Source organism: Stegastes partitus, unplaced genomic scaffold (genome assembly GCF_000690725.1).
Source record: "Stegastes partitus isolate 25-593 unplaced genomic scaffold, Stegastes_partitus-1.0.2 Scaffold59, whole genome shotgun sequence".
In the NCBI taxonomy this organism is placed as follows: Eukaryota; Metazoa; Chordata; class Actinopteri; family Pomacentridae; genus Stegastes; species Stegastes partitus.
Genome location: NW_007577790.1, coordinates 337,601 through 364,378, shown reverse-complemented (window position 1 = coordinate 364,378; position 26,778 = coordinate 337,601). Strand labels below are relative to the sequence as shown.

Here is a 26,778-nt window from a genome sequence, read left to right as displayed (position 1 = left end):
TCATTTAACATTTAGGCTAGAAAATGTATTTTAATAAATGGAATATTACTTTCTTTTACAGTTTTTTTTTTTTTCTTCTTCTTTTTACAGTGTATATATACATTTGATTTAAAGTTAATTTAAATGTGTTTCCAAGCTTGAAAGAAGTCGATAGAGACCGTGTATGTTTAAGCTTTTATGGTCTGGGCGCAAGAAAAAGCGCGTTATATGTCTTTCCATAACTGAATTGTGTTGAGTGGCTTCGTGGAAGTGACCGAACATCTTGTACACTTTCTTCATAAACACAACCTCTCTCCATATAAGGGATTTCCTCTTTGTTGCCCGCGGTGTGATGTTCACAAATCACCATGTGAGGATCAACAGCACGAACTCTTTTTGAACCAATCAGATGCCGAGTTTGGTTTTGTCATTTTATTAGACAGCCAATTGCTGGCCTGTATTGCATTGGATGGGCGGGACGGCGTTTAGTTCAGGAAGACGGACTGAAGTGAGGTGGAGATGAGAAATCATCATTTAGTTAGCTTGCCGTTAGCTGCCTGAAGCCGACTGCCGAAGTGTGATGAGCTTAGGAGCCGATATTAGTACATTATTTTACTTTTGATAGGCGCAACGATGACCCTTTGACATCAAGAATGGACATAAGTTAACAATGACGGGGGAGAAAAAGAAGAAAAAGCGGCTGAACCGCAGCATTCTTCTTGCAAAGAAAATTATAATAAAAGATGGAGGAAGTGTGAGTTAAATATTTATTTATCTTCGTTAACTTAGCCTGCCAGTGTGCTATACTGGCTCTCGGCTACTGGTGTTAGCTAGTAGCTTTTTTATTTTGTGAAAACACAGCAGTCAAAGCGGTATTTGTTTACGACTGTCAGTGTTAGACGGTTTGCCACAGCAGATAATGTTAACCGTTAACGTTAGCTGGGTGTTGTTGGGACCGCCTAGCTAGCTGGCTAACACAGCTAGCTACGGACTAGCACTGGCCAATGTTAGCGGCCTACATTAGCTAGTCGTTTACACGTCAGCTCGGGTAACGCTAGCTGGCAACGTTAGCTATGTTTTTTTTTTTTTTTCAATCAACTATCTTCCTGTTAAAATTCACTCACCCTGAATACTAGCTTATCCTACCTGAGTGTGCGTTAAATGATAACGTTTCTTCAAATCTTGTGTAGCCTACATGTGACAGTGCATCACTAAGGCACAAACTGGTTGTAGCTCAACATTAGCTCGGTAGCATATGTTTAATTGGGTGTATTTTTACCCTACTGCAATTAACAGATATCTTTACCTAATTTCAGTGTATAGTATGTGCTACTAGGCTCAAACGACTTCAAGTAAGCTTAGTTGATAGATAATAGAGCCTTACGGTCAATAATGTGGTCGAAGGCAAGACGTTTAAACACCAGGTTTGGTAGTGTTGGTTGAAAACAAGCTAACGCAACATTTAAGTCAACATTCCAGACAATGAAAGACACTGACTAACCTCTTGAAGCAAACACTAACCATGCAGTAACGTTACATAGTGTAACTCAGAGATGTTGTTAGGATCTTAACACACTGGCGATTTACCCCGGCCCATGAGTCTTTGTATTTTAACCTGATCGTTGGCCCATGTCAAAGTAAAATTAATATAAAATATGAGACACTGTGCTCTCGCCAAAATATGCTCATTCTACTTTGTTTTTTATGCTTAGCCCATGTTCCTCAGAATAGCTAGACCAGTGGTTATGACTATTTACTCAGTTATAGTCACATGTGTCTGTGTGCCTTGGAAATACTTGTTTTTAGGAATTTCATTTTAAAAGTAATTTGGTGGCCAACCCTTTACAAAGTCAAGGAGGGTAAGATGCAGGTGCTGGTGAGAAGAAAAAGTGAATCGAAAAAATCCCATACCACTATTACCCAAATAAGTAACTGATGATAATTGCAAGTCTGCTGTCTGTATTGCTGACAAAAGCAATTTATTTAACTACAACAGCTTATCACAAAACACTGAAATGTATGTGCATTGCTACTTGGCTACCTGTTGCCATATTTTGTTAGTTATCCTGATTATTGAAAAGGCCACTCTCTATGTACAGTAATGGAAAGCCTCCAGACACATAATATTGTCGTGCTGCAGATATCCAGCTGTGAGACTGTAAAATGAAAAAATGTTCCTAATGAAACACTTGACATGATGGAAAAAGATTAAGACTTTAGTAAACAGATTCAACATATGTGAACAGTATTTTCAACTGTGTTTTTGATCAACTATGTTGTTAATGCATGATCAAAATTACCTAAATTTATATCCAGCGCTTTAAAAAAAAAAAAAAAACTATGTATATATAAAATTATTGCCTTTGGAAAAAAACGAAAATGCTTACATCTCGGGTTATTATTATTGTCATTATTATTATTGTTGTTGTTGTTGGAAAAACTGAAAACAGCAATAAAAAAGATCTACATCCGGGGCTGTTCATAAAATATTCAAGGCTATAGGCTTAACTGCCCAGGCCTAACAATGCTACTGGTATAACCATGTGCTGTCTATTTAGAATTTGGTGCCAGTTTTTCATTAGTTATTGGTCAGGGACTTTTGAGTCCTAAATGTATGTTTCCCTGCCCCGGTTACTGACACTTGTAGAACAGTTATGATGAAGCCATGGTATAATGTTATGAAATAGGGTTTGACTGGAAGCATTATACTTCCTCAAAAATCAGATGACACAATTGGCTCACTCTCATATCAGGGCTTCTAATTAGTTTTAATATTTCAGATGGTGGAAGTGATGATTGTCTTAAATTAGGCTGTTGGCAAAGATTAAGGATGGTGAGATTGTTATAAATGCTGTGAGGCATCCGTACTGGTTATGTAATCAGTTGGACAGTAATGCCAAACATGCTGGAAATCCATATGAAGACAGAGTTGTAATCTTAATGAACGGAGCCGTACACTGTTGTTTTTCCTCAGTGATAGTCATGTTATCCTGATACCGTTTTGGTTGTAAACATCTTACATGATGTGGCTTTGTTCCAATCAAGCTCTTAGTTCATGTCATTGTTATTGCACCACTGTGTTACTGGGGCTGGTTCTGACCACTCAGCCATTAAGATTTCACTTTCAGCAGCCAGCCATATCACCTAATAGGTTTAGACACTCAGTGGTCAATAGCAATGCATGATCTGTAAATGCGTAGCTGGTCGTCATTTTATCGGAGAGGAAGTTTCAACATCCATAAAATGAGGAATACAGATTGTTCCTCATTTTCTCAGAAAGCAGGTGGTGTGGTTGTACACTTATCATGAAACAAAAGAGGTGGGAGTTCATCTGATTTGCGCCCCAAACAGGTCTGTAGACCAGTTTTAAGTGATAGAAAGTGACAAACCACAAGTGAGTAAACTAGCAGCTAGTATCTTTAAGATGGCCTTGGCCTACTTTATAGTTTCCACAATTAACACACCTCACTGTGTTTCCTGCCAAAGATCCTACTCGGCATCTACACTCACACCATCACACTATCTCTTCACCTTTCAGACTTTGCTAAGCTGCAGAGTGTGTAAGCTGGGAGTCAAAAAGCTTGTCTGTTTGTGTTTTACTTAGTACAGATTTAGGTCTGCATTTTGTTGAGTGACCTAGTACACTATTATTGTGCTGTTTCACCTGCTAAATTAAACGGTATGATGTTCAGCTAAACCATGTTGTCTCACTCTAATTAATGCTGTAATTAGAGTAAGTATGACTAGACGACTAGAGCCACTGCACTCCCCATGCTTTTAAATTACTATTGTCACGTTTGCAATTTAGATTTTTTTTCTGCACATACACTGCAAACCTCTCGTTGTAAAATAAAACAAACGAGGGTGTTGGAGACAAAATTGAAATATTTTAGAAGAAATATAACTAAGCAGTAAGACAGTTTAAGGAAGCCATTGCATTTATATTCAAACTGTTGTGATTGTCTGCAGAATAAAGCTAATATTTTCTGACTATAAAGCAACTCCTAGTCAACTTAAGTTGGTCACTGTGTATCATGTAAATCCCTTTTTCTGTTTATTTACTGTATTGCAAGTGATTTGTGTGCATGTGAATCTACTACTCATTGTGTACTTGAGTAATTTGTCTCATTTTATGCCTGAAATATACAAGTCACTACAATTCTGATATGACTGGTGACTTGTTTAAGTCACATTCAACAATGTGTTGGCTAAGGCAAATTTTTGCCTTGTACAGATATTTCTTCTAAAAGTCCAAAAGTGATTTTCAAACTATTACTCAAATGTGGGTCATCCCACAGGATCAGGCATTGCAGAGTGTTTATATCATGAGGAGAATATTGCCGTGCAATAGGTTCCAGTTCAACTTTTGATCTGTTAATGTGTTACCATCAGCAGGCACTTTGATGAATGTTGATGCCATTGTTACTTGTCAGTTGACCACCTTTCTGTCTGTGTTTCTGTCCCTGTCGCCATCTAGCCTCAGGGAATTGGTGAGCCCAGTGTTTACCATGCTGTGGTGGTCATCTTCCTGGAGTTTTTTGCATGGGGTCTCCTCACCACCCCGATGCTCACGGTAAGCCAAGATTTACACACTGTCACATAAACACACTGTTGCGTAAAGTGACATAACTCCTCTTTGAAAACCTTGCTAAAGAGTTTCATTCCCCATTGACTGGAGTCATACAAGGCCCATCAGGTTCAATAAATAATTGAATCCCTTATCGCTTGGGTGGAGCACTTTTGCTTTTTGTGCATGTGTGTTGGCAGATGTTTTGCCAGGTGCTAATGAACTGAGAAATATGAAAACGGCATCAAACAGTTGTTTTGTCTGAGCTCCAGTTCTTTGTTGAAAAGGCTTATCAGGGGGTCACTGGGCTGGTTTGTGTTGTCAGCCCACAGCACAGATGCTGGCCAGGCAAACCATGCGACACATTCACCCCAGTGCACTGCATAGCAGCGTAATGTAGTGTGGTTTCAGTATTTGCTACAGGCAATTTGAACACCATTATGTAGAAAAATTATACTCCAAATGTTGCACACAGAAACTTGGTAAAACACAGACACATGCTTTGTTAAAAATCTGTTTTTATAAACAAAGTAGTACGATGATTTATAACCATGATATGCTTTACATTATGACAGCAGGAATTGTCTGTTAATATTTTTTGTTCTTCTTACTGTAGCTTTTCGTCTCTCTGTCAAATTCTGCATTTATTGAATTCCTGTCTTATTTTTGTATCTACATGCTTTTCACTTCCAACATAAATTACTTTGGGGAGAAACTGGTATCTCAAACAAATGATGAGTAAACATCTGCAAGCCACATGATATGAACCAGACAGGCTTATGCAATGCATGCTTCTCAGCAGTCTCCTATTTGCAGAGGTGGTTGTATGTGTAACTGTTAAGCATTAATCACTGGGGGTTTGTTGCCCTCACGATCCTTGGGCAAAGGCAGGATTTGCATTTTGGACTAATCAGAGGCTGCCTGAAGATGAGAAGGACTGCTTCACTGCTCCCAGTGAACACACTGCTTCATTAGTATCCAGCAGCAACAGTCTTCACTGAGCATTCAAAGTGTGTGTGTGTGTGTGTGCGTGCGTGCGTGTGTGTGCTGGGTAGCTGACTCCCAGAGGAAGAGAGGGGATTCTTAGCTATGCCATGAGCTTTTCTCTCTGTACCCCTGAACAATAACCAGATCCTGTTGTTCAGTCCCAGTCAGGCTCCACATGTCCTAAATTAAACCCAAGCTTCATGTTCTCACAACAGCGTCAATGACACTTAACCGCAATACCTGCTGCACACTGATGTTATGGACTTTGAACTCAACGCCTAGTGGTTTTTAGCTATCTGAACACCCTACACAACCATTTTCTGTCTATTTCCACAGAGATAAAGCACTATAGGAAAACAACATCTGGCTGCATATATCTTGAAATACATTACTATGTTTTTTGTGGTATTTTTTGTTTTGTTTTTTTGTGGGACAGCAGTTGTTAACCAAGTCTGACCGCAACAGAAGGGTTTTCTGGGTTTTTTTTTGCTTTTGTTTTTAAATGTTTACAATTACAGTCATAACTTTATATTGTTTAAATGTTTTGATGTAACAACATCGAACCTAATTTTCTAGAATTACAATGCAGTCTAGAGAATTGTTCAGCCTTGAAAGGTATACGTTCTCTGAGTACTTTGTTGTATGCAAAGAATGTTTTTTAACATAACAGTTTTCTATCAGTAATAAACTGATGTTACTGTGTCATCAAATATTATAATGTGTAAAAGATTTAACAAACATTTACGATTGATAATAGGCAGCTTTCACAACCTGATAGCAGCGTTGAATGAGGCCGTAAAGCTTCCAGTTTCTGGCTACACTCTAGCTATTTCAGACATACTACTACAGTAATAAATGTTCACATTAAACAGAGCACAGTGAAACAATCATGGTGTTTAACAGGTAAACTATTCAGTCATCCAGTCTCGAGCCATGAATTATTCTGTAACCATGACAACACTAGTACAGACCAAAACTGGCCACTTCATTGGTTTTGGAAACTATTTGGGTCAGTTAACTGCTCAAACAACTGCAACTGTGGATTTAGCTGCCAGGCGAAAACAAAAAAACACAGACTTTACAATCTTTTTCTCCTAATATACTAGTTAATGCTTGAACATGTTCAAGAAAATTTCTGACGATAGACAGTGACCGGGACTGAGAATGAATCTGAATCCAGGTTTTCTAGTAGTTCTAGTAGCCCCCTAGAAAAGGCTGCCTGCAGCTTTTATTACTGAGGTATAAATGTAAATTTAACGAGATGTAGCGCTCACATGAGGAATGTCAACCATGTTTACCTGCACAGTGATCCTGGCATTTAGGCAAATCATGCTGCAGCAAGCCATACCTGAATGGCCAAGCACCAGAATTTCTGCAGGTGTTTGGGCATTCTAAAGATCAATGTAGGTATAATACTGGGTATATTTGAAATGTAATCAAAATTCAAAAGATAAGGTACATTTGGATGTGTGGGTGCTAGAATTTGGAACAGCTCTTCAGATGAAGTGAGATCTTTGGGATCCATTGCAGTTTTTAAGAACACAGGAAAAAACTGTCTATCAAATGAGATGAAACAGTGAAATGGGTGAATTCATATAGCATTGTAACTTTGTGCACTTTGTAGGAGTCATACAGTACCGGCTGTCAGTAGTGTAGTAATCTGTGGTGAGATGACCTCTATGGACATAAGTTAAACCAACTTTTAGTATGGGGGTTTAGCATCTTTCACCGATTGTTGTACAATGTGGTCACATCTTTTTACTCCCCCAAACTCAGGTTTAACACATAGACCACATTTTAAACACTGATCTACTGTTAACATTGTGATGCTGACTTTGCGGATCATCTGGTTTCATCTAGGTTTGTCTTTGTTTGCTTCCCAGGTATTACACCAGACATTCCCCCAACACACATTCCTGATGAATGGACTTATTCATGGTGTGAAGGTAAGAGATTACATGACACATGAACAAGTTAACCAGGCCTATGTCTAATCATGATAGAAATATACCAGTGACGCATGCAAAGTAACAGAACACAGTCCTGAATTCTAACATTTTATCTCTGGTCTTTATATTTACAATATCTCAGTAGCAGGACGTATCTTTGATTGTATATAATGACTTCAAATGCATGGTTGTTGCAGACATTTGGATTAAGGATGGACATACATGGGTTTATCAGGGCCAATGCTAATTACTAGTAAACAACACAGACTAATAACTGATATTTAAAACCAATATATAATCAGTTTTGTATTTTAACAAAATGCGATAGCAAGGAAGCTGTCAATCATAACTAGGTTTCTTCATTAAGGTTTACCGTAACTGAATGTGTACAATAACAATGGACGTGATGACGTCAGAACGTCAGGGGACGTTACGACACTCTTCTGTTCACAAAGAAATCAATAACTGTTTGCCTCCTCTTCTTTTGTGGTTAAGTCTGCTGTTCTTCTCTGTTTTCCTAATCTTCTCCTGTTCTATCACTTTAATTGCTCACTAAAGCCCGTTTCTCAAAACATTATCTCTTATTGTTTTCCGGACACTGTTTTAGGGTAATCAGTGACAATCTCCTAACTTAGCCGCTAGCCGTTAGCCACTATTAAAGCAGCTAATTTCCTGATTTGTGGCAACAGGTTGTTTTTCTTGGTCAGTTTTTGTGGGTTATGTTTCTGCTAGACAGACATGTCTGTTAGTTAGACCAGACTGTTAAAATTAGTATTACTTTAGAAAGATGTTACAGGTGCTCCAGATAGCGTTAGCCACAGGCCTTACAATAAGCATCTTCGTGATAGCTAAGCCTTAGCCTCGGGTTGTCAGCAAAATAAATTTCAGTTGCACTCACTAATAAGTGAAATGTTGCATCATTTTCAGTGTAATGGGGAAACTGCACATCCTGTCTGTACACAGTAGCTTTCAGTGTGTTAATTGGCTGTTACTTGTGATGTGTAACCAATCAGATAGAACTGTGGGCAACTTGCGGAGACCACAGAGTGAACACAGACAGAGAACGACGACTGCATCAGAGCCAAAGTAGCCCGTATAAGTTACCGGTAGTCCCTAAATTCTCTGTGTGGACATGATTAGTAGTTTAAATTCATTGTACTTCTGCAGTTTGTAATACTTTTTGTGACTTAATCAAATATGACATCTATTTGTTTGGTTTGTTAAATGAAGCCATACAGCAAGACAAACCAGCAGAAAACTGATTTTTACAACTGCAGCTGTTAACTAACATCTTTCTTCAGCATTGCAAGTTCATTTTGCTTTTATTTTGTTCATGGAAGTTATGCTGAGCATGTGTGCCCTTGTTCATCACTCACCACCAATGCAGTTAAGTGTGAACACTAACAGGTTCCTAGCTAACTAAAGCATAGCTCAGCTTAGCACATTTGAGGCTGAAATGCTTCAAGCTGGCAGTAGTTATTTAGTTCAGGGAGGAGCGAGTGTCTAAAGATAAGTTGAGCAGATGTGTTTGTAATTATTTCAGAGTTAATATTCTGTTGTGATGTCAGCATGACAAGCTGCAATTGAGATATACAGTAACTACTCCCTAATCCAGAGGAAATGTTCAGAAGTTTAACTTGATTAACAAATTTATGAGTGACCACCAGATTATGACAATTGTTTGGTCAAAGCACAATTAAAAGACAAACTTATTTCACATGCTGACACATGCCTCCGTGAGTAATTTTGTGGTTACAGGAAAACAAGCTATTATTTCAAATACTAAATAAGTTACTTCTTTTATCAGGCTGACAATATTTTAAAGATCTTTGTCCTCATTACGTGTCAGTATGTCCCTCAGAGGTTTTACTTCAGATCAGACTGTACACCCGCTGGCCTTGGGTGCTTCATTGTTATGTTTTCTCAGGTTTCAAGTCTTTATTTAGAGTAGGTGGCAACTAAGGACAAATTTGAAGATGAAACTGTTGAATTTTACAAGGGGGACTGTGTTCATTTCTACACTTGAATGATGGTAATAAATGCAGTGTCATACTTGGATTTCAAAATTTGAGTTTCAAAAGTGGGCTGCCTGTACTTGAATCACAGTGCTTGTGAATTTGAGTAGAAGCTTCTGTCTTGTTATTTTTTGGCCTACAGTTGTCTGATACCTCTGTCCTATGTCATCTATCTGTGCATCCATCCATCCATCCATCCTTCCTTTCCAGGGCCTATTATCATTTCTGAGCGCTCCACTGATTGGAGCATTGTCAGACGTATGGGGACGCAAGTCCTTCTTGCTGCTAACGGTCTTCTTCACATGTGCGCCCATTCCCCTGATGAAGATCAGCCCATGGTGAGTGCAAAATGTTGACATGATTGTAGAATTATTCAGTCTTGTTTTTATGTAGAAAGTGAAATTTTGTTCCATGCTGGCTGGAACGCCCAACATTCCATAATATAATCTATTAAAGAGTGAAGAACAACACCAAATTGCCAGTTACCAAGATTAAACACTTCACAAAAATAAGATTTAGAATGTAACGGAGTTTAGTTGTAGTGCAACCATTTTGTTTTTCCTGTGCTCACAAGACCAACTGTTTTCGTCTTTCAGGTGGTACTTTGCAGTCATCTCCATGTCTGGCGTCTTTGCTGTCACCTTCTCTGTGATTTTTGCATATGTGGCAGACATCACACAGGAGCATGAGAGGAGTACGGCATATGGTTTGGTGAGGAGATGTGTGAATAAAACAGATTATGACAGTTTGTGAATTCAAAAATTCAGATAGTGTCCTCAACCAGAGAGTTAAGTTGACAGTTTGAAAGAAATGGTCAACTGCTTCTTGTTGTGCTCACTTGAGCTTTATCTCCCTGTCCCCTCAGGTATCAGCAACCTTTGCAGCCAGCCTGGTTACCAGCCCGGCCATCGGAGCCTACCTGTCTGTAGCCTACGGCGACACCTTGGTGGTGATCTTGGCCACAGCCATCGCCCTGCTTGACATCTGCTTCATCCTAGTGGCCGTACCGGAGTCGCTGCCAGAGAAGATGAGGCCAGCATCATGGGGAGCCCCCATCTCCTGGGAACAGGCTGACCCCTTTGCTGTGAGTAACAGCACAATACTCTTTATTGATAAATTTCAGTCAATTGTATCCCAGCATTGTGCGCAGAATGTTTCCACATAAACAGCAGTTGTTTGTGGTGTGATTTATCTGCTATCAGTCCTTGATTTGAATAAGGACATCTTACCATGATAATAATTCAGGGCTAAGCTGTGTGGTGAATGCTTTTAATTCACACTAGAATAGACCTCAATATTTGAATGTTGTCTGTTTTAGAAAAGAGCCGCCTGCTGAGAAAACACTTAATCGTTGCTGCATATTTTGTATAAGGTCAGGCTGTCCACAAACAAATTCTCTCAACCGCGACAAAGAAAAAAGACAAACTTCTAGTGTTCAATCACTGGTTATTACATAGCAACGCATTAATGTATGACCAGAACACCTCAGTTGCAATAAATTCTTTTTAATAAGGTAATAATTCTGTAGCTAGACTTGTTTCTTTTTAAAGAAAAGCAAATGTAGTTTATCTTTGTTATGCTTCTGTGCCGGTGACAGCCATTACAGGAGATACTTTGTTCTCAGGTTATTTGTCCATTCATCTGTCCCATTGTTGTGAAAAGACGTGAACACCGTCAGACAATTTCTACAAATTTGGCAGAAACATTCTCTTTAACTCAGCAATGAAACTATGAGATTTTTGTGATCAAAATGTGACCTCAAAAAACGTGATTTTGGGGGCGCCGCTATAGCTCACCTGGTTGAGCTGGCGTCCCATGTGCAGGGCTACAGTCCCAATGTGGAGGTCATGAGTTCAAATTCCACTCATGGCCCTTTCCCACATGTCCTCCCCCCTGTCTCTCTCTCACTAACACAATCCAATAAAGGCACAAAGGCCAAAAAAATAACTTAAAAAAAAAACAAAAACATGATTTTGGCTGTAACTTAAATATTTGTACACTAATTATGACAAAAATTTAAAAACCAATAGAATAAAAAGATGACAGATGCATTAAATTCAAAAAGTCAAAAGTTAACTGTGACTGCCAACAAACTTTTCCAGCAACTATATAATGCCATACCTCAGGAACAGGAGAAGAAATGATTGTCTTATTAAGATGAAACAGTGTGCAACTTGGTATGTAAGACAAATTTAATAAAAAAAATTGGTTGGCAAAGGCATCCAATCAGCATGAAGCAGTAATTGTAGTCAAGCCTGGTATGGTAGTTTTGTGCTTTTCTGATTAGATGTGATCTGATGTTGGTCCTCAGTACATTAATGAAATTTTAATTTACCTGAAATTGTGAAAACAATTAAAGAAGTAGTTAATTATTGTGGTAGGACAAAATCCACAGTCCTTGGTCTTTGCAAACATTAATTCCAAAATTTATCTTGCATTAATATGAGACTTTGGCGGTCTGTATTGGTCAAGTCGACTATCTTTCAAAATAAATGTCTTCAGTAAAAGTTTCTCTTTTTGTAACTATCTGTCTACTGTGACGTAGCACGAGCCCAAATATGAAATTTGTAAGAGGAAAGTTAAGATACTTCATTTGATTAAAACAGATTAGGTGTCATAAGTGCTTAAAGTGCAATCTACGAAAGTGTACATATGGGCTTGTAAACATTTTGTTGGCATATATATAGCATATATGCACATAAAGTTTTAATTTGCGTACTTGACTTCATCAGCCAAACAGTTTCAGTATTTGCGATGATAATAACAGGACACAGGACAGTAGAGGTGCCTTTGTTGCTGAGGGGTTATGGAATAAGGAACACTGATTAGGTCAGCATGTCAGAGAAGCCAATGACATTGCTCACATTTTGAATTCTTGCAATGAGTTTTCTTTTTTTTTGCTTGTCTCTTGGTTAGTCTCTGCGTAAAGTGGGCCAGGACTCCACAGTGCTTCTCATCTGTATCACAGTGTTTCTCTCCTACCTCCCCGAGGCCGGCCAGTACTCCAGCTTCTTCCTCTATCTCAGACAGGTAACACTCCACATTCCCTGCTTACACATTCCCAGAAAGACTGGTTGGTACACAGTATCACTATTTAGATACGTAGCATGCACTTGTTACCACATGGAAACCGCACTTATTCAATGTGGTATTAGATGTTTGTTTAGAATGGATCAAAACGTCTTTCTAACATATACATAATCAAGGACATTGCTTTTTTAATGTCATGTTTTGGTTTGTACAACACATTTGTTCTTAAAATATGCATGTTGTATGTTGCTTTAATCATTTACGTTGTTTATTAAAGGCTGAAATTGCTAATGGAAAGCTCATAGAATAATCTCAATGCAACTAGGGGAAAATTGCAGACAACACACTTCTAGCTACATTGCTCCAAGATTATCAGGTTTGCTGAGTAGCCTGTTTTCAGTGTATGAATAAGTAGAGCAGATTCATTAGATCTCTTAACACAACGTTCAGACTTGAAAACCAGTGCCATTTTAGGCACAAGCAGCTACAACTGGACAGTTTGGGTAGCATCTGGTAGCAGCTGGCAGCTTCGAGGTGAACTGAGGAGGTGTGATCTCCTTCTTTTAGCTCACTGCTTGAACTGAAAATTGTTAAGTTTGTGTAAACAGCTTCAGATAAACCAGTTAGGCAGGTCTATCACACACAGGCTCATACTTCTCTGCTACCATCTTGATAAAGGTAGTAGTTCTGGAGCACTGGGGCTAATATTACTCACCACACCTTCTGTCCCCTTTGTCCCGAAATTGCTTTATTATCTATATCGATACATTCATTGTCATAAATTTTACACACCCCGAATCAGCAGCCCTACTCCTGCTGCTGCCTGTATTATTTTAGATAAAGGGCACTATATCTGGCCTGCATTCACCAGGAGGATAAAGACAAGTACTTTTTCTCAGAATGAAGTAGTGATCAGCATGTGTTAACAAAAGAACCCCCTTCTTCTATTGTGTTTGTTGGAAAACGGGTAAAGGCTTTGTGTGGAGATACATCTCAGACAGTCATGTCCTAACCTGTGCTCTAACTGACGCTCTCTCACCCTCAGGTCATAGGCTTCTCCTCAGAGACAGTGGCTGCCTTCATCGCAGTTGTGGGGATCCTCTCGATACTAGCCCAGGTACTTGAAAATGTACTTTTGTTATCAACATAAATCTAAATGCTATATTGAGCCTTCTCCTGTTGTAGTTTAACTCTCTGAATCCCAAGTAGTTTCTGGGAGGGTTTTTTTTCTGTCTCATTTTACTTACTGTGGGCTAATTTTCACAAAATCCTGTACCTCTGTGGAAACAACACAACCATGGCCAGAAGTAGAGACAACTAAAAATGTAATTTTGTATAGTGTTATGTTATAATGTCATAAATCCTAAGAAACAAAAGTTGATTATTCAGTTTGCAAAATTAAATCAAAAATGGAATCACCATGTACAATATTTTTGCAACAAAATGATTACGCTACATCCTATAGATATTGTACTACTTACAATTGTAAATTGTTTCCATGCTTTTCTTCTATCTGCTCGGTGTAAACACAACCTGTAGGTCAGCTGGCAAGCCCTTGAAGCTTTGTCACGTGACTGTTGGTAGCAGCTGAGCCACTAATATCTTGTCAGTTGCGTGTAGGACACCGAATTTTTTATTTATAGAGTCTGATTACTGCACAGGATTTATTTTTGGCCAATTTTTATAAGCTCAGATTTTTGCTTCCCTACAAACAAAAAGTCACACAGAGTTTAAGGACAGACAGAAAGTTAAAAATGTAATGGTTCTTTCTGTTTTTAGTTGCCTGCTCTGATAAATAGTGTACAGTAATTGTAGTCATTTTTATTTTATGTATTTTTTTAGACATTAACGTGGCAGGTTTCAGAGATCGGAAGGATAACTTATTTTTGCTCAACTTTTGTGATGATTTCCATTGACAGCTGAGTATTTTCTTGGTCAACTTGTTTTGTTTTTTTTTTCTTTTATTTAAAAGAAACCCCAAAGTTACTTTTGTAGTTCTTGTTAATGGTTATTATTTAATGTGGTTGAAAACAAAGGAAAACAAGTATTTTAAATTGGCCAGTGTCATTGATTTGTTGGAATTCTGTTGAATAACTAATTAATTTGTCAAATACTTACTTGAGCTGTAAATCAGAGTCAGGACTGAAGAGTGAAAATTGTTACACCCATTTCCTACATTGATCAAGGCCTGCTAAGGACTGTCTCATATACCTTGTGTGTCCTTAGACGGTTGTGTTGGGGATCCTGATGCGTTCAATAGGAAATAAGAACACAATCCTGCTTGGCCTCGGTTTCCAGATCCTCCAGCTGGCCTGGTACGGCTTTGGCTCTCAGCCCTGGTCAGTAATTGTTTTAATTTTTTATTTTGTTTTTTTGCTAACACGTGCTCATGCCCCACCTCTCCTTTTTTATTCAGTTCGGTAGAACTCAAGGTAAACAGGGCGCTGCTGGTTGAATGCGTGAAAACTGAGCAGTTCTGACCTCAAATGTATTTTTTTGAAGAACAAGAGATCTGTTAATGTTTTGTTTTTCGGGGGTTGGGTTTTCCGCTTCTCTTTATTCTACTTATTCCTGCACTTCCACATGATCGCTGGTAACGCATGTATACATGAAGTTTAGATTCAGAAGTGTGGCTAAGCTTCTCAAAAGATAATGACGCAGTAAAATATCATTACTGAGTGAATAGAAATTCAAGCCAAGACGGATCTTTGTCTTGACGAATCATTTCCTGCTGTATGTTGTGAAACCATTATGCTACTGTGTGAGTGTTGACTTATTTAACCCAACAAAAACAGCAAACATTTAACATGTGAGGCCATATATTTTTGTCTTGTTGTTCACTCAAGTAATGTTCCTAGAACTTGAAGCAGGATCTCATAAGATCAAATCTTTTCACAGAATTGTAGTTAGAATCATTAAAATCTACTGTTCAGGCTCTTTCCCTCGATAAACAGAGATATTATTGTTTCAGAATTATTGAAATGCTATGTTTTGTTTTTAACTAAATTATTATTTACTTGTTTCACTGCTCTAACAAGCCACTAGAGGGAAGCATAGCCTTAGGTTGCAGTAACTGAGACTTTCTGAAGGCCTCACATATGGTATAACCTAACAGACGTTTTACCAAGTTGGAATTTTGAGTTTGACGGTCAGTGCCTTTCAAAATATGATTTCTGATTGTTAAAAGTAATACAGTTGTTTTTGTGTGTCGATTTTCTTTAAACAGTTTGAATCCTTTACTTAAGTAAAAGCACCAACACAGCAAAGTCAAAAAAAAAAAAATTACAAGTAAAAATCCTGCATCATATCTTAATAACCGTACAAGTATTTTCAGCAAACTGTAATTAGTATGACAGTAATACTGGTTTGGTGCCTTTGACTGATCATTTGAACAGTTGTTGAAATAAAACCATGTAAAAAGTTTAGATAACAAAATGACTATTTGGTGGAGGTGTAAACTGTTAACTTAACAGGCATCTGTAATATGTATGACTCCACACTATGATAAATGTAGCTGAGTAGAAAGTACAATGTTTCCCTTTGAAATGTGGAATGAAAGTACAAAGCAACATGAAATAAAAGTACTGATGTGAAGTGCAAGTACCTTAGAATTATTTTTAAATACAGTATTTGATTAAGTGTACATAGCTACTTTTCACCACTAGAGAAGAAAGGCATTGTTGCATAACAATCACTAGTCACACAAATAGATCACACTATCAGTTTCATTTCTGTAAAAGTGGGATCATAGCTTGAGTATGTCTTGTTTTGGCCTTGAGGAGAAGGCACAGTGAGCATAATATCTATTGATTCTAAATGGAAACATTGACAACATGGCTCCTCACTGCTACTCTCTGCTTTGGTCAATACCCTGGAAATTAAATTAAATAAAGGTCAAGTTGGTTATGTTATGTATTAAGAGGAGAATTCTCTCCGTGTTCACAATAAAGGGGAACAGGGTGTTTTCCATCCAGTGTCTCTACTTCTGAAATTAAAATGAAGTGATATGATTTCTAAAGTTGTTTTCTAGTTAAATAGGTGTTTTTCTGTTTTTGGATTTTTTCAGCCTGATTGTTTTAACAATAGCAGGCCTAATGACCTTTAGGTCACCTTCAAGGACGTGTATACAGCCAGTTTTGCAAAAGTGTGTCTGTGTGTGTTCCTAACATAAATGTGTTGTCGGTTGTAGGATGATGTGGGCAGCTGGAGCCGTTGCAGCCATGTCCAGCATCACTTTCCCTGCCATCAGCGCCATCGTGTCCCGTAATGCAGACCCTGACCAGCAAGGCGAGTTTCCTAACTATTTGTTGGCATGTATTTGCAGGGATTTGTGTCAATGCTAATAAGACGTAAAACAAAACCTGTTACCAAATACCTGCTCCAAAATGGTACTTGTTCAGTATCTTAACCTAATGATCATAAACATTTTCTGCTAGTTAAAAAAAAGATGTTAAGAGTGCATCAGTGTTTGCTTTTGTCCTTGTAACAACCTTATAACAACTTTGCCTAATAAAGTGTAAAACTAGCCAAAAGATTTAGTGATGCACAGTGATATCAGCATCCTAATCATCTGTATCGGTTCATCATGGCTTTAAAGTTAATAAATAAATAAAAATGAGTTAAGCATGTTTTAGATGTGAATTGAAGTATTGTCTTTTATGTTTGTATAATTATGTTAATTCCACTGCAAGAGAGACTTTATGTTCTCTGCAATTTGGTAGGAAAAAGAATATGTGCATGCTGTATTAGCAAATTAGCAAAAATGACATTGAAAATATTGGCAAAAATCCAATATCCTGCACCCTAAAAGAAATTTGAATTATTATTTTCTACTCACAGTTGTAGGAATTTATTGACTTTGATGCCTTTGTTCAGTTCTTGAGTTTTCGGTATGGGGTGCTAGATGTTCAGTTTATGAGATGCAGGGTATCTGTGCTCAAGCAAAACAAACACACTTGCACATTATTGGAAGGTGGGAGAGTCTAAAGTAGACATGCATCAGTTCAAAATCTGGAACATGCATCTGTTTAAATTAAAAATAATAATTAAAAAAATAGATGTCACTGCTGTCAGAGAAGTGACACACTATGTTGCATGCTTTGCCTATTGTATGATAAATAACAGCAATTCTCATTCTGATTATCCTCTAAAAAATGTACCGAGTAAAAATCTTCCATATTTCTGTGTCACATGTAGGTGTTGTCCAGGGGATGATTACTGGAATACGGGGCCTCTGTAACGGTTTGGGTCCTGCTCTTTATGGCTTCGTCTTCTACCTATTCCATGTGGAGCTGACCGACACTGACGGTTCTGATAAAGGTGCCAAACTTAACATGGCCAACCCAACTGATGAGGTGAGTTTTACTGAAAAACACATTTAACCCCTGAACCCCAAGCAGTTTTGAGCATTTTTTTTGCTGCACCTCTGTGGAAACACCACAACTATGGCTACAAGCACAGAGAATGTAAAAATCTCTTTTGTATAGTATAATAAAGTTCTAATGCCATAAATAATTAAACATAGTAGGGCTGGACCCGAATAGCCAAATAGCCGACTATTCGTTTGCTGTGCTGGAATCGGGATATCAAACTTGATCTCCGAATATCCCCGCCGCCGTGGAAACGGAGCCATCACCGCTGACCTAAACACAGAAAGTGGTCTCAGTAGTCAAATGGGGCCTGTGCGTCACGCCCACTCCAGCACGTTGGAGCAATTGGAACCGAATGTCCGGAGACATTTTTACAGTTTCTTCCCTTGATAAACTGTGTAATTTTGGTCATGTCTTTCTGCCGGCTGGCTATGGGTTGAGAGGGTTGAGCCATCTACAAGCATATTTTGTGCATGATCAGAATTTGACCACCATTCTGATGTATGTGTCATGTCTCCCTTTAGAGTGCCATCATCCCAGGTCCTCCCTTCCTCTTTGGTGCATGCTCAGTGCTGCTATCTCTGTTGGTGGCTCTGTTCATCCCGGAGCACACGGGGCCTGGCATGAGGCCTGGCGCCTATAAGAAGCACAGCAACGGGGCACAGAGTCACTCCCACAGCCCCCAAGGCAGCGGGGCCGAGGGCAAGGAGCCACTGCTAGAGGACAGCAGCGTATAACCTCAGCTAAGGGGGGCGGACTCCCTATGCTCCACCACAAAAGCCCCGACACACATGGACAGATACACACATTTTACCACATGGACACACAAGCACCTCAGGCACACATCAGACTCAAGTGCCAAGAAGAGGTGTTTGTGTCTGTGTGATTGTGTCCTCAGCACAAAAGTGGGCAGTCATTCCCTAGCAGCCCTTGTCCTTTTGAAAGCAGGGTATTGTGAGGACTCTCTAAAGACCCTGTATGAAGAGAGCGTGCTGAGTATTTTTCAGGCTGCAGTGGAAAGATGTGTGTTTGTATGGCTGAGCTGGACTCCAATCTTTCGTTTCTATCTAAAGCTGTAAGAGAGTGGAGCGTACAACGGCTTGCCCCCCTCCTGGTGCAAAACAGAACCGAAGTATTTTTGGTTAAGAGTGCGAGTTGGGGTATATCTCAAATGTTACTAAATCTTTGTGTGACTCTTGATATTCCTCTTTAGTTAGTCAAGTGGCAATTTTGTTTGTCCAACAAGTGTGACAAACAGTTAGTTGAGCACTTGTGTAATGCTCTTTCACAAGCTAACTTCTGTTCAGATGCTTGTTGTTGCAACTGCAGCTCTGTTAAAGCATCCAAGAAGGGAACACAGTTCTTCCTCTGTGTGCACAACAGGGAAGCACAGCAACTGTTCACCTGTGAGAGGGGTCTCTGCAAACCAGGGAGGCCCTGCCTAATCTCTGTTAGGATGGTCAACCAGTTCAGATACGAAAAGCTTTGTTAGGACCACACTTTGTTTAAATATCACACTTCTTACAGAGGGAAGTGTAGGAGAGAGACCACTTTATTAGCTCAAACGGTTTTTCAATGTTTACTTGCCATTCTCTAGATTAGTAGTAGTTTGGGTTGTATATTTTTCTCTGTTCGAACTGAAGGCTTGTTGTGCTTCAAGTTTTTATTCAAGAAACAAATGTTGCCTTGAAGTGACTTAAGATAAATATATTTAGAGACATTACGTAACCTGTATGAAGACCGAGGTCTGAGAAGGCTCTGTAATCTTACGCTATCGCTCCCATCGGAGCCGTTACACACTTTCTATTCCTTTGTATTCATGCCCTTCCTTTTACTTTGTTTCCTGACATTTATCACCATCAGGGTTAAGGCTTACAAAATAATGGTTTTATTTTAAGCCTCTGGACCATTTGGAGCTAGAGCGTTGCCATTGGCATGTCAGTGTTGGCACTGACTGTTAATACAGAGTCTTTGAATTAATATCATTAGGTTCAACAGAATATCAGTCATGCTGCTGCAGTAGAAATTTAAAGTTTATGTGTGATGTGGTGAGGTGGATAATGATTTCTGCAGTTGTAACTGGATAAAAACTACAACGGTTTGAAATAATCCCTAACAGTTACAATGGGGCACTGCATATTTCTTAAACAATAACTAACAATCAACGGTTGAAATTATTTGACACGAAGCACCACATGAACCTGGCTGGTAACTCGTGTTTAACAGGCTGCAGATTTTCCACGAAGGAGAGCACTTTGGTCACGTCAGACGAGCTCTACAGATGCCAGCCTGCACCACCTATAGGAGCGAAACCAAGAACAGCAGTGGTTTAGGCTTGTAGTTGAAGAAATGATGGTGTCCAGTCGCTGCCAATGCCTATTACCAACACGCCACATTCAAAATACACCATGGATTTTAATAACAACCCCTAATGTAGACAAACTACAGTTAGAATTAAGTTGAAATTGCCACCTTTTCTCGAAATTCATCCACTGAACAAATTCAACTAAATTGAACAACACATGAGAATGTTCTAATTATTAAAATATTTACTTCTTTTTCTTCCCTGTAAATGGCCCACATGTCTGTCTGCTGTTGTTTTTCTTGTCAATAGGTGGCGCAGTTAGGACTTTAGGTGCAGGCCTGTGACTGCTGGTGCTGCGCCTGGTTTTTGATACTTAGTATCAGTGACACGTTCCCTTTGTTCACATACTGTTAGAAACTGGTAAATTGTCACTTTGAACAGTTCATTTATATATGCCTCTTCTAGCCAACAGTGGATTTCATGCTGTTTAACATTTTTCTGAACTGAAATGTGTGTCATATTTTGTGCCAAAATTTTTTGGTTTGCTTTTTTGTACTGCGTGTGTCTGTGTGCTTATGCACTTGAGTGATTTGAATGTTTTTTGTTGTTTTTTGTTTTGTTTTGTTTTGTTTTCTTTCTGTTGTCTTAATTTCTTTGGCTGAACATTTAAGTTTTAATGCTATTTTTTTTTTCTTTTTCTTTTTTTTTTTTTTAATATAGCTTTTTAAAACTTCATCCAGTCATTTTTAGGACTCTTTCCAACTTAGATGGTAAATAATCGAATGTCCATCTGTTTTCAGTCTCGGTCTTCATTTAATAACAAGCATTTCACAGTGGTGAGTTATATTTGTTAAGCTGATTTTCCCAGATTTATCAGTAGATCATAAGTCACTGAATGTTCCAAGTCGAGCTGTATATGTTGACCACACTATACCCTCAACAAACTGACTTAACCTGTCATAGTTTTTATCATTTCAGAGGGGGTGTTACTACACAGGAGGCCGTTAATGTTCATTTGATATCCCTGAATATAATTCTTGTTTTATTTATCATTTATTGGATCAACACTGAAGTGAACGCATAAATTCTGATCCCACATAAATTGGTAAGATTCTGCACCAGCCCCATGTGCACTCGTACAGCCTCCAAACAAACAACTGTAAATGTACAAAAATCACCTGTACTTACAGCAAATGTATATATTTATTGCTCAAGGAGATGACCACGTCATGGTCTATTTGGTTGTATGGTGCAATTATTATGATATATTTCTCAAGACTTACCTGCTAGCCACTCCTGTTTTTAGTACAATGTGGTTTGTGGCCTGAACCCCCTCTCTGTGTGCCTAAAATTAGCCAAGAAATGAGTATGGCAACATAAGTAAATGGTGGTTATTATGTAAATATGGGAAACTAATGACAAACTATTTATTAAAGGTTTATTGTACAATGAAATGTTTGAATTTGCCTCTGTGTTTTTAATTTGGAGTTAGTGCCAGATAACTGGGACGTCTACTGTTGTTAATGTAGCCATTAGGGTTCCTCTAAGCAACAATAATCATATGGTTTTTCTGGAGTGTTGTGTTTAGAACAAAGATCCTTCATTTCAGGGCAGCTAAATCCCAGTACTATAAACAGCTAGTGCTCCTGTTGGCTTTTACTTACTGTTAACAATACCAGTGGTTTTGTTTAATGCTCTAACTTTGCTGGTTGTTTGTTTAGTAATCCTGCCCTTTAGAGCTTCATGATAGCTCTAATGCTTTCCTCCACCTACACACTGTATACTCCGGCATTGGCCTAAGCTCATTTACTTTGTGAGGTCTGAGCCTTTCTTTATTAAAGCCACATGGAGGCAGTAGTCAAGTCTGGCAGAAATCCTAAGACGGCTTTCCTCTGAACAAGTGTGTAGTCGAGGTGGGAGTTGCCACAAAATTTGGTTTCAATCCAATATAAAATAATACCGTGTCGTGGCATGATTTATGAGCCGACAGCGAAAGGTTACATATGAACAGATGCTTTGTCCAACATTTGGGAATTTTCTAAATTACTCCCTCGGTCTGGATGGTAAATAAATGTTTGACTGCAGAGTTAAAGCTCACACAAGTGTTCATGTGTCGAAAATGACAGCTGCTTCCTTGGTTATCGATCCTACTGATGTCAGTATCAGTACTTGAAGTACCAAACATGTACTGCATTATAATGGTCAATGGTCTGCACTTACATAGCACTTTTCTACCTTGGTGGTACTCAAAGTGCTTTACAATGTTTTTCTCATTCACACATACATTCATACACCAATGGCGACAGAACTGCCATGTAAGGTGCTCGCCTACCATTTGGAGCAACTTCAGGTTCAGTGTCTTGCCCAAGGACACTTAGACTGTTGCAGGGGCAGGGATCGAACCGCCAACCTTGTGATCAGAGGACACCGCTCTACCACCTGAGCCACAGCCGCCCAAATGCTGCCCACAAATGGTATTTTCATCATAAACCTATACTGATTTTATCATCACCTATTTTGGCTAAATGTATTTATTCCATTGTTATTTATTTCACTCATTTCAAAGGGCTTTAATTTTTTTCAACACCGCAGGGGGGACACTAAGTGAAGGTCTGGAGGTCGTACCCAAGGATGCTCTGAGCATCAAATGTTTAATTTCCAGCATTGTGGGGAGTTTTCATGCATCACATTTGTACATGTTCTGCATCAGCTTTGGTGGAAATGTCTTTATGCATATGAAAACACAAAATGCAGGGGTTAATATAGTGGAATAAAATACAGTAGGGTTCTCAGGATATCTGTATGTTTCAAATATTTACCCTCCTGCAGATCAACTTTTCATTGATTCAACACTTGTGCAGGCATGATTTACTCTTCAGTCCCTCTCTGTGCCTTTTGTTTGGTGACATGACCTCTTTCTATGTGCATGTAGCACCATTAATGGTAAGTGAACTATCCATCCATCCATCCATCCATCCATCCATCCATTATCTATACTCTGTTTAATCCTCACGACGGTCGTGGGGGGCTGGAGCCTATCCCAGCTCATCTTCTAGCTGTGAGACAACGGTGCTAACCACTGTGCAGCCCCTTGTATTAATATGCTGTAGACCAAAGACCTGTTTGTGTTGGAGGCAGTGTTGCACCAAACATAACAGCAATTAAAAAAAAAAAAAATAGTAGTCCTTTCCTTCTTGTATGTTGTTACTGGGGGCAACAAATGCACGTGTTCTAAATACTGAGAGGGATAGCTACACTTCAGGTCATTGGTTAAGTTCACCCTGTGACTGTTTGCACTTTGATACTGCTGACATTGGAGCTCTTTTTTTTATTATTATTTTTGTAGCGTCATCAGGAGCATAATTCCCAGCAGATGACCTCCCTGCTGTCACACTCTGCACATGTGCTGACATGTTCCTGCATTAGATTAATGGTGTTTTTACATCACTTTTGTTCTTGCATTTGAAAGATGAGCCTGCTCAGGCAAACAATGAGTTGTCAACCACTGTCTGCTTAATGGGACATTTCCACCAACATTTACAGAGTGACCTTTGCATGTGTGCACAGCATCAGTGTGCCTCACTGGTGTTTCCTTGTATCTGCAGGAATATGATGATGTATGCAAAAGAGTCCAAGTGGAACAACAGGTGTTACGTGGTCTTAACCTGGGATAAAAGAGATAATAATAAGACTCTTAACCATAATCCATGCCCATTGTTACCTGAAGAGCCCTCTAACAGTGCTGGGCACTGCAGTGGATTTAGTTACGTTGGACTCATCAACACAATGGGGGTCTCACATCGATAATCACCGACTGCTGGGCATACTGTTGCATACGGGCTTCAGAAAATCAGCTGACACCACCACTTGTTTTTAAATGCACAATGATTTTTGTATCTTCTACATATGAAGACATGTGTTTGTCCACGTAAAGCGCTTGTGGCACTAAAAATAAGGGGAAGCACATTAACTTGTGGCCTCCAGTGCATGTAACTACACAACCCATCAACAAATGGCAGGTTCCAGCTTTCCGGGAATTAGGGGCACACAGCCTTGTCAGGATTAAAAGCTCTGGCAGGGAAAGGATTGGGCATGTTTTAACAAGAGCAACTTTACTGAGCGCTTTAGAGAAGCTACTCAGATGACTTCTAAGGCGTAAGTGTGAGTGCAAGTAGTGCTCCTTTAGTATCTTTCCATCATTTATTTGTGCTTATGTTGGGGACAAACAGAGGCCATGTGACTATTTGGGGGAGCTGCTGGTATGTATTGTCATGCAGAGTCGCTGTCATTGCACATTTACTTTCCAGGCTTCAATTAGGTGCATGAGAGTGGAAGAGTGGTGTTTGAAAACCGGCCTCCTGCACTTGGCTAGAGGCCATACGCAGTCCACAGCTTTGTTATATTACTATAAATGTGAGTGTCCATTAACCTCAGAGACACAGAGCATCCATCAAACCATGCCTCAAAACGTACAGTATTGTCTTTGCAAGTGCTGGAAATGGCAGCAGGAAGAAATCTTTCTTTAGAGCTGTATACATGAACCGTGCAGACGCAGTGGGAAGGGGAAGTGGGCCCACTGATCGCTGCTGACACACGACAGCATCTTTTCCTGCACTGAAGAAGTGTATCATGCTGGCGTCGAGGAAGAACCCCAGGATGAATCATGTGTGAACCTCATTGTTCCTCCAGTCAAGCAGGTCTCTGTGAGTCTGGGTTTGTCACTAACCTCTGCCACAATGCACGCTTTCCCATGTTCTATAAGCAGACCACCAGTGTTTTCTCACATGACTTCCTGCCGCTTGCGGTTGACGATTAACTCGGGAATAGGTGTGGGCCTCTGGGAACCGACGGTTTCACGCTCAAGGCTGGACACGGCTCTGACTTTTTCCTCCAAGGCCACACCAAGAAAACATGCAAAAGTTGAAACATCTTGTATTTACCTCTCAGATATCTCTTTCAGATGACATGGACTGACAGAACTGACCCCCGTATGTCATGGTAACAGATTGAGTCAACCTTATCATAGTGAACTCTGGCCCCGTTGTTTTGCTGTCACATTCAAACAGGGTGCTACCTACACACTCGTGTGTTGGGAAAAAAAAGGTAAAGTGGCAGAAAGTGCAGCTTCAGCTTTTGTGTAAGAGCACTTTAATCCCTCCCTGTAGTGAGCTGATCATTTCAAGCAGATTTATGTCATTATCAAGAGAGAGACACAACACAAACCACTGCACCTGTGCTGTGAGGGACGGCTTAAAGCACCACATCAGAGGGTTTCGCATCTGCGAGGCTTTTAACCACAAATCACATCTATGTTGTATTGCTTCCCACTAGTTTACACAGTCCACCATAAGCTATAATAAACACCTTTATTAAACAGAGCACTTTTAGCTGTTCCCAACTCAAAATTGAAACCTTTAGATGGCATTACTTTATGTAGAGGCTGATAGTGTATTCACTCGTCCTCAGGTGGCTTGTTTTCCTGGATAAGGCAGTCATTTTTCTACATTTTGGTGAGTTCATGTGTTTTCAAGTGAGAAAACATGGACACCATAGCAAAGATGAGTCCTATTTTGTTGCTCGGAGCGTTGAAATTACACATTAATAGTTGTTCGCACTGCTTGTTTAACAACAAAGAGCAAAGGAAATTTGTTATAAGGGCAACTGAAAGGAAACAATAATCTAAGTCATTCTATATTGACAACTAAAACTAACACACTTTTTTCCTTTTTGAAATTGGTATGTAACATGTGAAATTGTACCACGAATCTACATTTTTTGCCGTCAACCAAACATTTGTTTCCTTCCACCATGTTTCTAAAAACAACAAGTCACGTACCAAAACTTTCCCCAGCGTTTCAGGTTGCTGTTCTGAGTCAAGGGGACTCAAGCAAACCACAGACAGCAACTTCAGACACACAAAAAAAACATCTGGTAAAGCCACGGTACACAATCTGCCCGGCACCAGACAACAACAGATAAAATGAGCAATTAGCTATTGAACACAAGCAAACATTGAGCAAGACCAAAACAAAAGCAAAAAGGCAGAGAGCGAACACTGAGAGTGTTCTTCAAACATGTCAAATGTCTGTCCAGTGAATAAATAACACCAGAAAACTGACTCCTTCAGCTTGTTTTGTCTCTCCTCCAGTGGCCACAAAATCAATTGATGCAGCTTTAAGTTTTCATAAAAATACATGTTTTATAAATAACTCTTCAGCAATGAGTTTTATCATTTATATTATTTATATTATTTAAATTCTCATAATCTCTTCAAATCTAATGTCCAGATTTTAATAGTCTGTTTAATGTGTTTCTCATTTGCTTCTTGCAGCCAGTCAACAACCTTTTTTGATGCAGGTGCCAAATTCATAGTTCTTTCCAGGATATCCATGTTTGCTTATTGTTTGCTTTCCTGGTCTGATTTCCAGATAATGTGGCTTGTGAAAACAACATTTTTTTTGACAGCCAACATGTAAATATCGGATGTTGAAGTTTCCTTGAAGGTACCGCAAAGGAAGAGTTACTGTACTTTGACAGGAAATTCACTGTTGAGGAGTTGTAGAAGACTTCCATCCAT

The 26,778-nt window shown here is 39.2% G+C and overlaps 1 protein-coding gene across 1 annotated transcript; it reads left to right on the top strand.

Annotated features, from left to right (window-relative positions):
- Window positions 1–530: 530 nt before the first annotated feature.
- On the top strand, window positions 531–21,655 carry mfsd14a2 (major facilitator superfamily domain containing 14A2). The gene is made up of 12 exons (XM_008275799.1): window positions 531–733; window positions 4,457–4,552; window positions 7,417–7,479; window positions 9,708–9,835; window positions 10,094–10,208; window positions 10,363–10,581; window positions 12,414–12,527; window positions 13,573–13,644; window positions 14,754–14,866; window positions 16,717–16,814; window positions 17,724–17,881; window positions 18,421–21,655. The coding sequence occupies exons 1-12, from the start codon at window positions 650–652 to the stop codon at window positions 18,631–18,633; spliced, it is 1,473 nt and encodes a 490-aa protein (XP_008274021.1). The 5' UTR covers window positions 531–649; the 3' UTR covers window positions 18,634–21,655.
- Window positions 21,656–26,778: the final 5,123 nt, after the last annotated feature.

Excerpts from the sequence above, each read along its gene's own strand:
- mfsd14a2 (XM_008275799.1), top strand. The coding sequence starts at position 650 with ATGACGGGGGAGAAAAAGAAGAAAAAGCGGCTGAACCGCAGCATTCTT. Across the intron at positions 734-4,456 it reads TAATAAAAGATGGAGGAAGT|CCTCAGGGAATTGGTGAGCC; the intron begins GTGAGTTAAATA and ends GTCGCCATCTAG. Across the intron at positions 13,645-14,753 it reads TCCTCTCGATACTAGCCCAG|ACGGTTGTGTTGGGGATCCT; the intron begins GTACTTGAAAAT and ends GTGTGTCCTTAG.